The following is a 14723-nucleotide window of genomic DNA, read 5'->3' as shown; positions in this document are numbered from 1 at the left end:
CACCGTAATCATACTTCAGCCACTGTATTCCCTAGATTTGGCCCACCGTGACATTTTTCTGTTCTCAAGATTGAGAAGACCAATGAAAGGACGGCGTTTCACGTTCGGCCTTTAAAATCATGGGTTTCATACCATAAAATAACATCATCATTCATAAGATTTCAAACAGGATGTATATAACTATTTATTTCAATTGTGAATGGTTTTTGAAACTAATACTGGTGTAAACTTTCATCGTTGTACTATTTCAGATTGCATTCATCGAACCTGACACAGCAGTATTAACCATCCACGACGTGATCCTGAAAGACGAAGGACTTTACTCGGTCAGCGCGAGAAACGTCGCGGGATCAGCATCGAGCAGCGCCATGTTGCACGTTGAGGAGAACGAGCACGAGTACAAACTCAGAAACTACTCGAATTTGTCGCCGCTGAAGCCTAAGAAGCGCCTCCATACCGATTTCTACGACATCGGGGATGAGCTAGGACGCGGAACGCAAGGAGTCACCTATCATGCAGTCGAAAGGCTCAACGGTAAGTATAACTCAACAACCAACCTAAAAAATTTATGAACCACCTTCTGAGAGACCACCCTGTATATATGTATATAATAAAAATCAAATTCATTCGAAAGGTTTCACACAACATAATAATAATAATAATGGGTGAATAAAGAAAAATGGCGGTAAGTGCAAAAGAACTTGTAATTCGAAATGTTAGAAAAAACCTGTTGAAACATGTTCTTCCGTTAACCAGCTGACACCCCTCCACGAACAACAACCTTTAGAAATCAAAACTTGTGCTGAGTATTAATGAGGTCTTACCTATCAACGTGCGTGAAAATTATCAAATATCATCTGCTTTCAGGTCGCAATTACGCTGCCAAAATTATGCACGGTCGCGGGGAGCTCCGCCCGTTCATGTACAACGAACTGGACATGCTGAACGAACTGCGCCACAAGAAACTGATCTCTCTCCACGATGCATACGAGACGGACGACTCTTTGGCGCTCATCCTCGAGCTCGCATCTGGCGGAGAGCTTGTTCGGGATCACCTCCTGAAGACGGACTACTACACCGAGAGCGACATAGCCGGCTACATGAGACAGCTGCTTCAGGGCCTGGACTATATGCACGATCGGGGTTACGGGCATATGGGCCTCAATGTAAGTGTGTGAAGTATGATGTTCCTTCCTTGAACTCACATTATATGCCTTTCGTAACAAATTTTCTTCAATCCCTCTCTTCTTCTTCCCCAACTAGCCGGATGATACATAGTTCATGCTCCATAACAGGAATACTTTTTATCGAATCGTATTCCTAACCCTTCATGTACAATTTTAAAACTGGCAACGCTTCATCGCCCCATAAACAACAATTTAATTTACAACCGACAACATCGAACCTGTAATGCTTGCGCTGGCCACGGGTCACCTCGATACCATCTCCATCTCCTTCTGCATCGATTACGTCACACGTGTCTCTCTCTGAAACACTTATAGGCTGTTCACGTTAAGAAAAGAATGACGTCATTTTTGGTTATTTTGTATATCCAACATTACAACGTTAAAATTCCCACTGAAATGCGTTTAACAGCAACTAGTAACAATTCATTTTGTAAGTTGCTCAACTGATAGTAAAATTTCAGACGTTGCCGTATTGAATATACGCAGGTCTTACCAAAAGAAATGATTAGTTCTGAAAAGAAAAGAAAGACGGACAGTTTTCGAGTTTTTTTCGATTCGGCAACGTCTGAAATTTGAGCAACATACAAAATTGATTGATTGATTGATTGATAGCACTTTATTTCCAACAGGAAATGTACAAAGGTGTTGATGAAAATATATGCAAAACAATATAATTAGTTTAAAAAAAAAGATTGCTACCACTAAAAGAAAAATAAGTAGAAATAGAAATATATCACAAGAAGAGAAAAGAAAAAGTGATCACAGTTAAAAGGTTCTAGTGAGAATACATTTCAAAATAAAACTTTGAGAACTGTGATTAATATCGCACATATCACATACTGAATTATAGTTGTTACAAAGTATTGACACTTGTGCTTTCAAACTGTTATTTGTTCTGACAAGAAAGAAGACAGTAAAATGTCGTTTGGTATCTGGAATTAAGACGTGGTGTGCGGAAGTTGATCATTTGTAAAAGTTCTGACAAGAAAGATGACAGTAAAATGTCGTTTGGTATCTGGAATTGAGACGTGGTGTGCGGAAGTTGATCATTTGTAAAAGTTCTGACAAGAAAGATGACAGTAAAATGTCGTTTGGTATCTGGAATTGAGACGTGGTGTGCGGAAGTTGATCATTTGTAAAAGAGGGGCACACGAGATCTTATTGTTTAGCAGTTTGTGAAGAAAGGAGATTGTGACAAAAAGTTGTCGTGTATTCAGAGATATTACATTAAATTGATTCAGAAGGATATAATAGTCGGTTCTCCTCTGAGGATATATTCCTGTGACCTTGACAGACAGATATTTGAAAAAAAAATTTTGAACAGCATCAATATGATGTATGTGGCAATTGTAAATTGGATACCATATTAACACGCCATATTAACAGACCTCACATAGGCATTAAACAGTGTTATAATCGTATTAATATTCTTGAATTATCTGGTTCTCCTTATAATAAAGCCCAACATTCGATTCGCTGATGAAATAGCCTGGTCTATGTGGGAAGTGAAAGTGAATTTATAATCAAAAGTGATTCCAAGATCTGTCATTTCATTTACTCGACTTACTGGAATGCTGTAAATAACATAAGACAATTCTATTATATTCTTTTTTCTAGAAAATGGTTCTTGGAACACCAGTGGAATACTAAATCGGATAATTGTCAATTACTTTGTATAGCTTTAGATCATCAGCGTAAAGAAGTTTTGGGCAGTTCATAATTTTCTCCAGGTCATCAATTAAAAGCAGAAATAAAAGAGGCCCCAAGTTCGAGCCTTGTGGTACCTTCATGTTCTACGTATTGCTTTCTGTCAAAGAGATAGCTTGTGAAAAGATCAATTAAACTTCCAGAAAAGCTAAACGATGAGAGTCGCTGAATGAGGATGTAAAAATCAATTTTGTCAAACGCCTTTTGCATGTCCGTATAAACTACGTCAACTTGTTGCTTTTGGACTAAAGCATCTGAAACATGTTGTGAAAGACATGCAAGATTGGTCACACATGACTTTTGTTCCACGAACCCATGTTGATCGTCCGATATTATATTTCTGATCGAGTTATAGATAAAACCGTATAGAATTATTTCGAAAAGTTTCGAAATTGCTTAATATAGAAGTAGACCTGGTAATTTTTTATAACAGTTGCGTCCCCTTTCATCAAGATAGGACATACTCGTGCTGTTTTCCAAATCTCCGGACACGTAGATGTTTTCAGTGAAAGGTTGAAGATGTGAAGCAAAGGGCTTAATAAAGGGTGGATACAATCTTTCACTAGAAAACTCGGTATATGGTCCGGTCCAACAACTAGTTTGTTTTTCAATTTCTTAGTGGCCTTAATAATATCTATCTCATTAATATGTTCGATATGTATACCCGGAAAATTGTTTGGAAAGTTATCTAGCATACCACACCAGGAGATATCCGATATGATGAATACACTTTTAAAATAATTCGCAAAAGCGTCGACGATTTTCTGAGGTTTGGAATAAGAGGTATTGTCATCCTTCATAATGTCGGGAATTCTAGAATTGCATTGAAATGAAATGCTACTAGTTTCATTGCTGTTGAACGCATTTCAGTGGCAATTTTAACGTTGGTATGTTGGATATACAAAATTACCAAAAATGACATTCTCTTCTTAACGTGAACAGCCTTTACATTGAAGTGAGCTCATAAAGACATTGTTCATCTACTAGTGTCGTCAATTTTTTGAAAGCAGCACAAGTAACTTCATTGTCAATGATATTATTCGATAGTCTGAAACTATATTAAATTGTTGGCAGAACAGAATGCATATCGATAGAATTTTAGTCAGCAGTAACATTAATCACCTTGTTCACGGGAGCGCATACTAAGGCAGGCAATGGAATGGGAGCGACACTGCAACAAAAACATGAGACTGCAGTTTTTTGACTTGGGATAGATGGGCAAGTTGGATGGGTTTCAACCAGCAGAAATAAATTATGAATATATTCAATAATCATTCATAAAACTCTCCTTTAAATTGCATTATAGTACGATTCAGTTAATCAGAGGTTTTTCCTTGCTTTTCTTCCTCTTCTGATTTTTTTCCTTTCCTTCTGTCCTCTTCACACTCTGAAGTTTTGTAATTATAAAAATTCCTATCGTTACTATCATTCCAGCTTGGCGACTTACTGATCTCTCACCCCGGAGGGGATGATTTAAAAATAACAGACTTCGGTCTGACGAGACGCATCCAACACGGCAGCTTCTACCCCCTGAAGTACGGAGTTCCCGAATACGTGAGCCCGGAGGCTGTGAATGGAGACGGAGTCGGGTTCGGGCACGATATGTGGAGCGTGGGAATCATCACCTACATCCTCCTGTCGGGAAGATCTCCATTCCGGGGTGAAAACGACAGGGAAACCCTCACCAACATCCGGTCCGGTAAATGGATGTTCGAAGAGTCTTGGTGGTCGAAGATCAGCGTGGAAGCGAGAGACTTCATCAGCAAGCTGTTGGTGTACGAGACGGAAGGCAGGATGGACGTCAGAGCGGCTCTGAGACATCCTTGGTTGGAGAGGGCAGATAAAAGATATTCTGAAGAATTCCGGATCAGCAGCAGGTATCTCAGCGACTATTGGAGACTTTACAGGTCAGTTCGAATAACCAGTTCGGGCATATAAATAAGTGTTGATAATTTATGTACAAGAAAAAAGCAGGCGTAGCTCTAATTACATGTTTGTTTATAATACACTACAATACACTAATTTGACTACTGGTGGGGGAGTTTTTATTGCGCTCAAAAAATCATATAAAGTTCTGCATGTTAACAGATATCGGAGAGATTTTGAGGCAATATCAATCACTTTCAAAGTAAGTAATCAGAAATATACCTTATGTGTAATTTATTTATCTCCCAGTAGTACAGTTCAAATAGTTGAAACGGCATTTAATTTTTTACAGGACCAAATTTATGATAACGAAAAAGTTTATGTTATTGGTGATTTCAATATACATGATAGTAATTTACAAAAATACAATATGTTACAAGATTTCTTAGAATTTAATAACTTTTCACAGTTGAATAACATTCAGAATACACAAGGGAAAATATTAGACTTGGTACTAGGTCCGGAAAGTTCTATAGGTAAATGTTCAGTTGAAAGAGATTCATTACCGTTTGTAAAAGAGGATAACTATCACCCTTCCTTGAATATAAATATCAATGTTTCAAAAAGTTTTAATATTAAGCAATCTACACAAAAGTGTAACGAGGTGAAATATAATTACAAAAATGCAGATTTCTTTGCTTTAAGTACGAATGTCAGAAATACAGATTGGTACGAGGTTTTGAATGATAATAATGTAGAAACAGCTTTACACAAATTTTACAGTACATGGGGGGCAATTGTTGCGAAATGTGTTCCAACGTACTGTACTAATACTAGTAAAATGAGCAAATACCCTGCCTGGTTTTCAAAAGAAATCAAATTATTACTAAAGGAAAAAAATCGATGTTTCAAATTGAGATTTTTGTCCCATCAATTCAATGAAAAGTATAAAAATATTAGGAAAGAGTTGAAAAATTCAATAAAAAAAGAGGAACAAAAGTACTTCAAAAGATTGGAGGATAATATAGATACTGATATTAATTCCTTCTGGAAGTATGTTAATAATAAACAAAATAATTCTCCGAATTTAAATTCTTTCTACTACCAGGGAAATGAAGTATTAGCTAATGAAACTACAGAATACTTTGCAACATTTTTCTCTTCCACGTTTTGCCAACAACAAGCCTCATATACTGTAAACTCTGAAGATTCTGATGTTTATTGTAATGATACATTTGTAATAAATCGTTTAGATGAATCTGATTTCGATAATGCGGCAAAAAAAATTAAACCAAAAAAGTCAGCTGGAGTGGATGGTATACCGCCATATATACTTAAAGGCTGTCATGAATGGCTCAGAACACCATTGCTTCATATTTTCAACCTAATAATAACTAGCAAAACTTTTCCATCTATTTGGAAAACATCTATAGTTACTCCCATACATAAATCGAACGATAAAAAAGATATAGAGAACTACAGGCCTATTTCAATACTATGTTCCCCAGCAAAATTATTTGAACAAATTATTCATACAAAGTTAAATCAATATGCCAATAAATATATTGTTTCAGAGCAGCATGGTTTTATGGCTAATAAATCAATTAGATCTAATCTATTTCTGTTCAGTAATGTTGTCTCTGAATGTTTTGGAAACAAGTCTCAATTGGATATAGTGTATACTGATTTCAGGAAAGCATTTGATCAGGTGAATCACGATGTATTACTATATAAATTGGGAAAGTATGGAGTAATAGGAGGGACATTGCAGTTATTATCAAATTACCTACAAAATAGATTCTTCATGGTTAAGCACAATCAAAATATATCGTCAAAGTTTCCTATAACTTCCAGAGTCCCACAAGGCTCTAATTTGGGGCCTCTATTGTTTTCATTGTTTATTAATGATCTACCTTCAGTGTTGAATTATTCATCCGGTTTGCTTTTCGCAGACGATTTTAGAGTTTTTAAAAATGTAAAAACGGTGAGGGACTGTATACTCCTACAGAAAGATGTAAACAATATAGTGAAATGGAGTAACGACAACAAACTTTCATTCAACATAAATAAATGCCATGTCTTAACTATACATAGGATCAAGCACCCAGTTATTTTTGATTACACAATGGACAATGAAGCATTGGAGCGTGTAGAGGAAGTTAAAGATTTGGGGGTAACCTATAATAACACATTTTCCTTTGCCAACCATATCTACAATGTCATCAAATCTGCTAATCGAATGTTAGGATATATAATTAGAGAAAGTAGACATTTCAACAGTATTTAAACTATTAAATTACTTTATTATACCTTAGTTCGGCCCAAACTTGAGTATGCATCCGAAGTTTGGTCAAACGAGAATTCAACGCTATTAGGTGATATAGAAAATGTGCAAAATAAATTGCTGAGATATCTGTATTTCAAAAAATATCATAAATGGCCGGATTATAGAACGGTACGAACATCAACACTTAGAGCAGAATTTAAAATATTATCTCTACAGCAAAGACGTTGTTTGAATATTATGATATTTTTGTATAAAATCTTAAACAATAGAATAAATTGTCCGGAAATTCTATCGTTAATACCTTTTAATGTACCGCTGCGACGCACACGTTCATCATTTGAATTTAACTATCCTGTAAATTTATATGGATCTAGATCTTCTCTTGTATACATGCTCCGATTGGCTAATCAAACAGGTGTTTTAATATCATTGGACTGGACTTTATCGCAAAACAGTTTTCGCCAGTTGATATTGAATTATTTGGTTAGTATTTCTGAATAACGTTTCCCTGTCTTTCTGGTATATTGTCAGTTAAGGTTGTGTAAACATTATGCTGCTATTTTTAGTATTAATTTTATTGTATATGTATCAGTATTGAACTAAAATTTTTGTTTTTTTTTTTTTGTTATATCCATGTAATTAGGCTAATCAGCCTGTTTGGATGAATAAATAAATAAATAAATAATAAGTTGGCAATTGTAGTACATAATATTTGCAAGGTCTGATTCACTTGAACTACACTTGGATTGTATTTGCCTTCTCATAGTTTGAACGCATTCGGCGTGCCAAATTCTTTCGATCAAAAATAGCCGATAGCAAGTATGTTGATCAGTATCAGATTCAATTTCGTTTCGGTTGATCATGGACCAGTTAGATAAATATATAGTGGAAAGTACCAAAGCTGCTGAAGAACTAGAAGAGTCCTTCAAGTATAGCCTGAAATTGTACGATGGGGTCGATAGATTGTTTCCTCTCAAGAAGATCTGTTATATTTCCGAGCATAGTCTCAACAGGCTGGAACTTTTGCTAGCGTAAGAAATGTTGTTTCGTGAACAATTCATCAATGTTTACTAGTACCATAAGAAATGAATAACAAAAATTGACGAAACGATAACGAACATAATTTTCTGTTATTACTACAGGTCTTAATTAACATTATGTTTTTTTTCCGGTTTGTCTAACAGATTGGCACGGTTGACTAATAATATTGTATTGATCATTTGCAGTTCAAACACATTTGATTGACTTTTAGTTCAGTTCCGTAATGATTTTTCTTTATTTCATTTCCTCACAGCTGCAAACCAGTAATGTTTTTTGAAAATTTTCCGATGAAATTTCAGTCTTTTCGGAAACAGACTTATTTTGTTTCGAATAAATACGCAGAAAGCTCCACCTCCATTTTTATCAACCGCGCCCAAAACACATTTTATATATTTCTATCTGATTATTTCAAATCACAACACAACAAAAAAAATTTTTTGAATGTTTCCTACACTAAATTAGTCAATTTCTACTAATTTTGGGGTGATAAAAACGAAAATAACAATGAAAAATTTTTATTAGCTCTGGTTTTTGAGATACACAGTACTTAATCTTAAAGAGTAGTTATACTATACGTGAAAAGTGAAAGTACATAAAACAATATTGTTATGTTTCTTTTAGAATATTTTAAGTACAAAATTAATAAAAAAAAACATTATTCTTAGTGTTTTGACAAATAAAAGAAGTTTGTACCACCAAATTTCAATTAAGTCCATCCGATTCATTGTAAGATCGCTGTCGTTTAGCTTGTCTTTTATAAAACACTTCTGGAGCATCCCTACACACAGACCAGCAGTAGTCTGCAAGCATTGCTTCATTCCAACGGCCCTGATATCTCTGCTCCATTAAGGCAATGTCTTGATGAAATCTTTCTCCATGTTCGTCACTCACAGCTCCACAGTTTTGTGGGAAGAAATTAAGATGAGAGTGAAGAAAATGAATTTTTAAGGACATGTTGCATCCAAGTTGGTGGTAAGCTTGAAGAAGCTCTTTAACCAATGCTGTGAAGTTATCATCTCTTTTGTTACCTAAAAACCCATGTACAACCCCCTTAAAGGCTTCCCAGGCTCTTTTTTCATTTCCTGTTAAAATCATGTCAAAAGCAGGATCATTTACGATTTCACGGATTTGAGGCCCAATAAAGATGCCTTCCTTGACTTTAGCATCACTCAACCTGGGAAACTTTGCTCTCAAGTACTTAAAAGCTTGTCCTTCCTGGTCCATGGCCTTCACAAAGTTTTTCATTAGTCCCAACTTAATATGTAATGGGGGAAGGAGAACATCCTTAGGATCTACAAGAGGCTCGTAAACTACATTTTTCTCATTAGGGTTTAGGTCTCGTGTAGGCCAGTTCATTTTTTTATAGTGAGATTTTCTATCCCGACTGTCCCACAGACACAAAAAACAACAGTACTTGGTGAACCCTAATTACATTCCTAGGAGTATAGCAATGACTTTCAGATCACCACAGATGTGCCACTTGTGTTGTTCATATTTGATTGATTGGAGAAGTGTTTTCATATTTATATACGTTTCCTTCATGTGAACTGCATGACCTATAGGAATAGAGGGTAGCTGATTTCCATTATGCAGAAGTACAGCTTTTAAGCTTAGTTTTGAAGAGTCTATAAACAGTCTCCATTCAGATGGAGTGTGATCCAAGTTCAAGCAGTCCATCAAACCATTAACATCAGAACAAACTACGAGGTTTTCTTTTTTCTCAAAAAAAGGAAGCAAATCTTTTTGACGCTGTCTGTACTGAGATATTTTCACATCATGTTTTAGAAGATTCCACTGTTGTAGTCTTGACCCTAACAGCTCAGCCTTTTCCTTAGACAAGCGAAGATCTCTTATAAAGTCACTCAACTCTGCTTGACTAATTCTGTGCGGATCACTAGACCTATCGCTTACCTCAAAATCAGGGTCATAGGATGTAGAAGGATGGGTTGCTCCTTCTTAACAGTCTTCATCACCTTCCTCTAAAATTTCATAGTTTTGGGGTGGAGAAGGGACTGGCAAATTGTCTGAGTGTGGTACAGGCCGAAGAGCAGATGGGAGATTAGGGTATTTAACCGTTCCTCTTTTCTTCATAGATAAACCTTGCTTAATGGGAGGAGTTAAGCAGAAATAACAGTCGTCTGTATGATTGGTAGGCTCACGCCAAACCATAGGTACTGCAAAAGCCATTGCCCGGTTTTTATTTTTCAGCCACTCTCGCAATATGACGGAACAAGAATTACAACATATATGAGGAGCCCATGATTTATCTTGGTCCCCAACTTTCACACCAAAATAATGTTCATAGGCTGTCTTAACGATAGGTGTCATTTTACGTTTCTGAGCCTTAAATGTTATTTCACCACATATATAGCAAAAGCTATCGACAGAATTCACACACTTTCGAGGCATTTCAGATCCGCACTTAAATTAATTTAAAAATCAACTTCCCACGATAATTTTAATAGCAACCACGTGCGTACAATTGACAAACTCACATAGGTTATGTTTACTACTTAAGAACAGCTGATGAGAGGGGTGTTATGTAAACAAACATGTGTACCAATTGTTGGTGATGAAATATTTCATTTGCTGAAAAATCAATATACATATATATAATATAATGATACTATATCTTGAAAACAGGAGCTAATATATAATTTTTATGGTCACTTTCGGTTTTAACACGTGGAAATACATTAAAATCATCTAATTTCAACCCCGAAACAAAAACTTTGTTGTGTTGTGATATTTTCAATTCGAAATAACAATGTTTGTCCAGGTCACCTCATTTAATCATTATTCTTCACAGAGAATGGTACGACAACGCTTCTTGCAGAAGGTGGCTGAGACGCAGGCCGCTAGAAGGAGCATTCACACATCCCTCCAAGATGGTTTATCCTCCTGGTGAATACGACTCTCCAAGAGCAACGCCCGTTCCATTGGATAAGATTCCAAGGACAAGAACTACTTGGGAAGATCAGTTACCCACCAGATCGCCTCTCAACTACGAAATCGGCGCGTTCAGATCAGAAAGCCAGTAAGTGCGATTCCTCCTCATAAATTAAACTGCTAGTTTGTTAGGGGTGCTAGTTGTGGTTGGCTTTATTGCAATCTTTGCAAATCTATTGTGATGCTCCTTGATTTTATCAAAGCTCTTCATCTAGCTTGATCTAATTGATGAGGCTCCATAGCATGGATATTTACTCCTTCATATAGTTTGTAGCTTCTGGTTCCTCATTCCCTGATCTCCCATATCTTCGCATTCTCAGAGACATGTAGTGCAATTTCTTCATTCTCCTGACGGAATATGCGTTCAGTTTGTTCTTTCACGCCCATAAAGCTCATATATTTATTGAGTTGACAATGTCCCATTAGTGTATCTACCACTACCCTCACATTTCAGCAGTTATGGTTCAGCAGATCTTCCATAAATCGTGGGAGTTCATTTTTATAAACTTTTACGCCTGCCTCACTTCTGGGAGCTTGTGCTACCAGTTCCGCGCTTGGCTGGCATCCACGAATTGATAAATGTCTTTATACCAGTCTTTGTCGTCCCGCAAAAGGGCCGGGCCCATTATGGTCTTGGATGCTTCCTCCTGGGCTAAAGCATCGCCCTTCTCATTGCCTTTGTGACCCCTTGGGTATTCAGGCTAAGATAACCCTACCATGCTAACCAAGCTCATTGAGTGTGCTGAGTCAGCTCCCTACAAGTCGCAAAAAAAATTGATAGAAGTTGAGATCCTCAAATTCCGCTTGGCAGTTGAAGAAAGTGGCAAGGGTTTCACAAATTGTCCGATCTTTCCGGGTTTATTAGCCGTGGTCAGGAAGTTTTTATACCTAACTTTTATGTACCGCTGTGGTAGACATTGTCAAAGGTTGAAGTGATCTACCTCTCTCCGGTACGCATACTGAAAATGGTCGTGATGCGTTTGTATTTATATATAATAGGACTACGTGTCGGACGACCAGCTGCTTATGTATCTGATTGGTCCGAATCTTCTTCAACTATTGGGATAATCTTTGTGTTAAGTGTCGGTATGTAAGTTTTACTGTTCAAGCTCTCTTCCTTATGGTAGAAATAATTCTCATGTGTGTGTATTTCTGTGGGCTCTCTAGATAGTACCCCCCGGATAGTACTCCCCGGATAGTACCCCCGGATAGTACCCCCCGGATAGTACCCCTGGTTTTATCAAGAACTTGCGTGCGATTGAAGGCAATGTCATTGCTGCCCTCTGAGAGAGCGTGTTCTTGCAATATATCTCTTTTGCCATAGCGAAAACTTATTTTATGCTCAGTCAAGCCAAGCGAATTTTAACGCTTTGTTTCGTGGTTCTGATGTAGAACAAACCACAACTACTCGGTATTCGGTATACTCCTGGTGTACTCAATGGATTCTCCTGGGGTCTTTTGCTTATCCGATACTATTCTCTATCGTTCTTGTGGGCCTGACTTCACTTATATAGGGCAGAAAAGCTCTCCCATTGGCCGTTCGCTCGTGTCGCCGTGAAGTGTTTCTGTGTGGGTCATAAGGCTCCGTTGATTTCGACCTCGTTATATTCATTACCTAGAAACACACTCTCCAGATGACACGTTTTTTCTTAGAGCCCTTCCGGTTCGCAGATACGTCTTGCCCTCTCTTTTGGAGTCGCGGATAATGATTGGAGTGCTTGTTAAATCAGGTCTGCCACAGTAGCAGAAGAAACGTCCGGTATAAAAACCTGCAGAACACGACCAATAAACCCGGAAATAACGTCACTGCTTGAAGTATTTACTATTACATTTAAATCTCCCGCCTGTTTGTGGCAGCGTGATGTTCTAAGATGCAAAAACATACACTCTGATTGATGGTCTGGCACGCAGGAAGGCGCTATGACTGGCGCTATTTACTGTTCTGTCTCTGGCTCGCGGGAAGGTGATGTGCCCGATATGCTGACGTCGCTGCCCACAAACAAGTCTAAGATGCAAAAGCATGCACTCTGTCCCGCAAACCTGTCTGTCCAATTCAAATCTCCCGCATGGGTAGTCACAGAAGCGCTGGTTACCTGGACACTACGTCGGATTGGCGCCCCACCTAGCTGACACCACGTGACGGTATACTCTGGCTGGATGTTGATCTGAGAGGCAACCTGGCTGGTGTGAGTTTACCTCTACTACGGCAATGGTTTCATTTTCCACATTCTGTCTGTGCAATTCTACATGGTAACACTGTTGCCTTCTGCAGAAAACTAAATGATATTATCGTTGTCTCCGGTTTTTCAGAGTTGGCCCCTACATTAGCCTATATGAGTCTGTGTGTCACCATTCAGGCTTCATATAGATATGTAGTAGTGAAAGGCCAAGAAGGGCCCGACGAGCTGCAGTTGGGGTCGTTTTCATGACTTCTGTGGCACTAGCATAGCTCTCATTCACTACAGAATAGTATGAGCGAATTTGTTCTACTCCCCCACGAGGCACTGAAGTACGGGGTCCCCTCATATTTGTGGATGCACAATAGCATATCAAAAATTTGCTAAGATGTCAACCGTGTGTGGTGTCGGATCCCACAATTTTGACAAATTTTCAATAACGTATCAGAAAAAATGGGCTGGGATGTTCACCGTGATGTGTGACGGGTCCCCAATTTCGACACATTCATAATAGCGTATCAAAAATTTGCTGGGATGTTCACTGTGATGTTTTAAATCCAAATCACAGGATATATTTATGATTATACAGATTTACAGAAGATTTACAGTGCTTGACCTTGAATCACTTCGCGTGCCCCGTGTTACACTACTTAACCCAACACATTTATTCATTCAACTCTGAATATTTTTGGCAATAGTTATGAGTATTTATATATAGTTCAATTCATCAACGTCAAAACATTCAGAACTCATATATTTCAGTTATCAAAATGGGCCGGACACATATTTACTACAGCTGAGAGATGTTGATTTTCCTGTACGCTTGCGTGAATATATGAAAGTTGCAGCCAATAGAGGACCAGGATCTGGCTACATAGTGTCGGATGAAAATGGTTATGACTGGAGGGTAAGATATTATCAAAGTATTGACTATTCTGATTCAACCACTAGAAATATTAACAATTATTTATTACTTCAAGATTTTTCATTTAGTTTTCAAAAGATATAATTAAAAAAATATGAAAACCGTAGGACAGATTTTTCTGAATTATTTCTTCATTCAATCCTTCATCATTTGTATCACATAAATTATAGTGTGGGACGTCACTAACTTCACATCGATGCCTGCAAGTCAATATATAGCGCGTATCAAGTACTCGTTTTCGAATTCCAAATGATTTCTAAAATATTCCAGACACCTATAATTCGTGAGAGAAGACGATTCACAGACATCATGGATGAGGAAATCGATGATGAAAGGAAAGCTCGCATCAATAGATATGGCGCTGACAGAGATCCAGCAATCAGAAGGATCAGGCACGAAATAGGTAACTATCAACCTTTTGAACAGTACAAATGATTTCAACTGAGGTATTCGAAGGGGTTCAAATCGATGTCTCCGTTTCCCTTACTTGTTTCTAAATTTTCCTTTGGTTTCACTTGGTTCTGAAGACACTTGAATTCGTACGAAACCACCCATGTATGATTTGTCGACCAAACTATGAAAAC

The 14723-nt window shown here is 37.5% G+C and overlaps 1 protein-coding gene across 11 annotated transcripts in view; it reads left to right on the top strand.

Annotated features, from left to right (window-relative positions):
* Positions 1 to 14723, top strand: part of Obsc (Obscurin) — a 167813-nt gene that overhangs the window by 144106 nt on the left and 8984 nt on the right. For all 11 annotated transcript variants that reach the window (XM_023161616.2, XM_023161615.2, XM_023161613.2 and 8 more), the window contains 6 exons: positions 252 to 534; positions 868 to 1166; positions 4329 to 4801; positions 10898 to 11125; positions 13977 to 14121; positions 14410 to 14542. In XM_023161616.2, coding sequence (XP_023017384.2) covers positions 252 to 534; positions 868 to 1166; positions 4329 to 4801; positions 10898 to 11125; positions 13977 to 14121; positions 14410 to 14542 — 1561 coding nt within the window. The remainder of the gene's footprint in view (positions 1 to 251; positions 535 to 867; positions 1167 to 4328; positions 4802 to 10897; positions 11126 to 13976; positions 14122 to 14409; positions 14543 to 14723) is intronic.

This window comes from Leptinotarsa decemlineata, unplaced genomic scaffold, assembly GCF_025532065.1.
Source record: "Leptinotarsa decemlineata unplaced genomic scaffold, Ldec_3_MD MMD2_P_RNA_scaffold_2, whole genome shotgun sequence".
Lineage (NCBI taxonomy): Eukaryota > Metazoa > Arthropoda > Insecta > Coleoptera > Chrysomelidae > Leptinotarsa > Leptinotarsa decemlineata.
The sequence above is the reverse complement of the archived record's forward strand: the minus strand, read 5'-3'. Positions and strand labels throughout refer to the sequence as shown.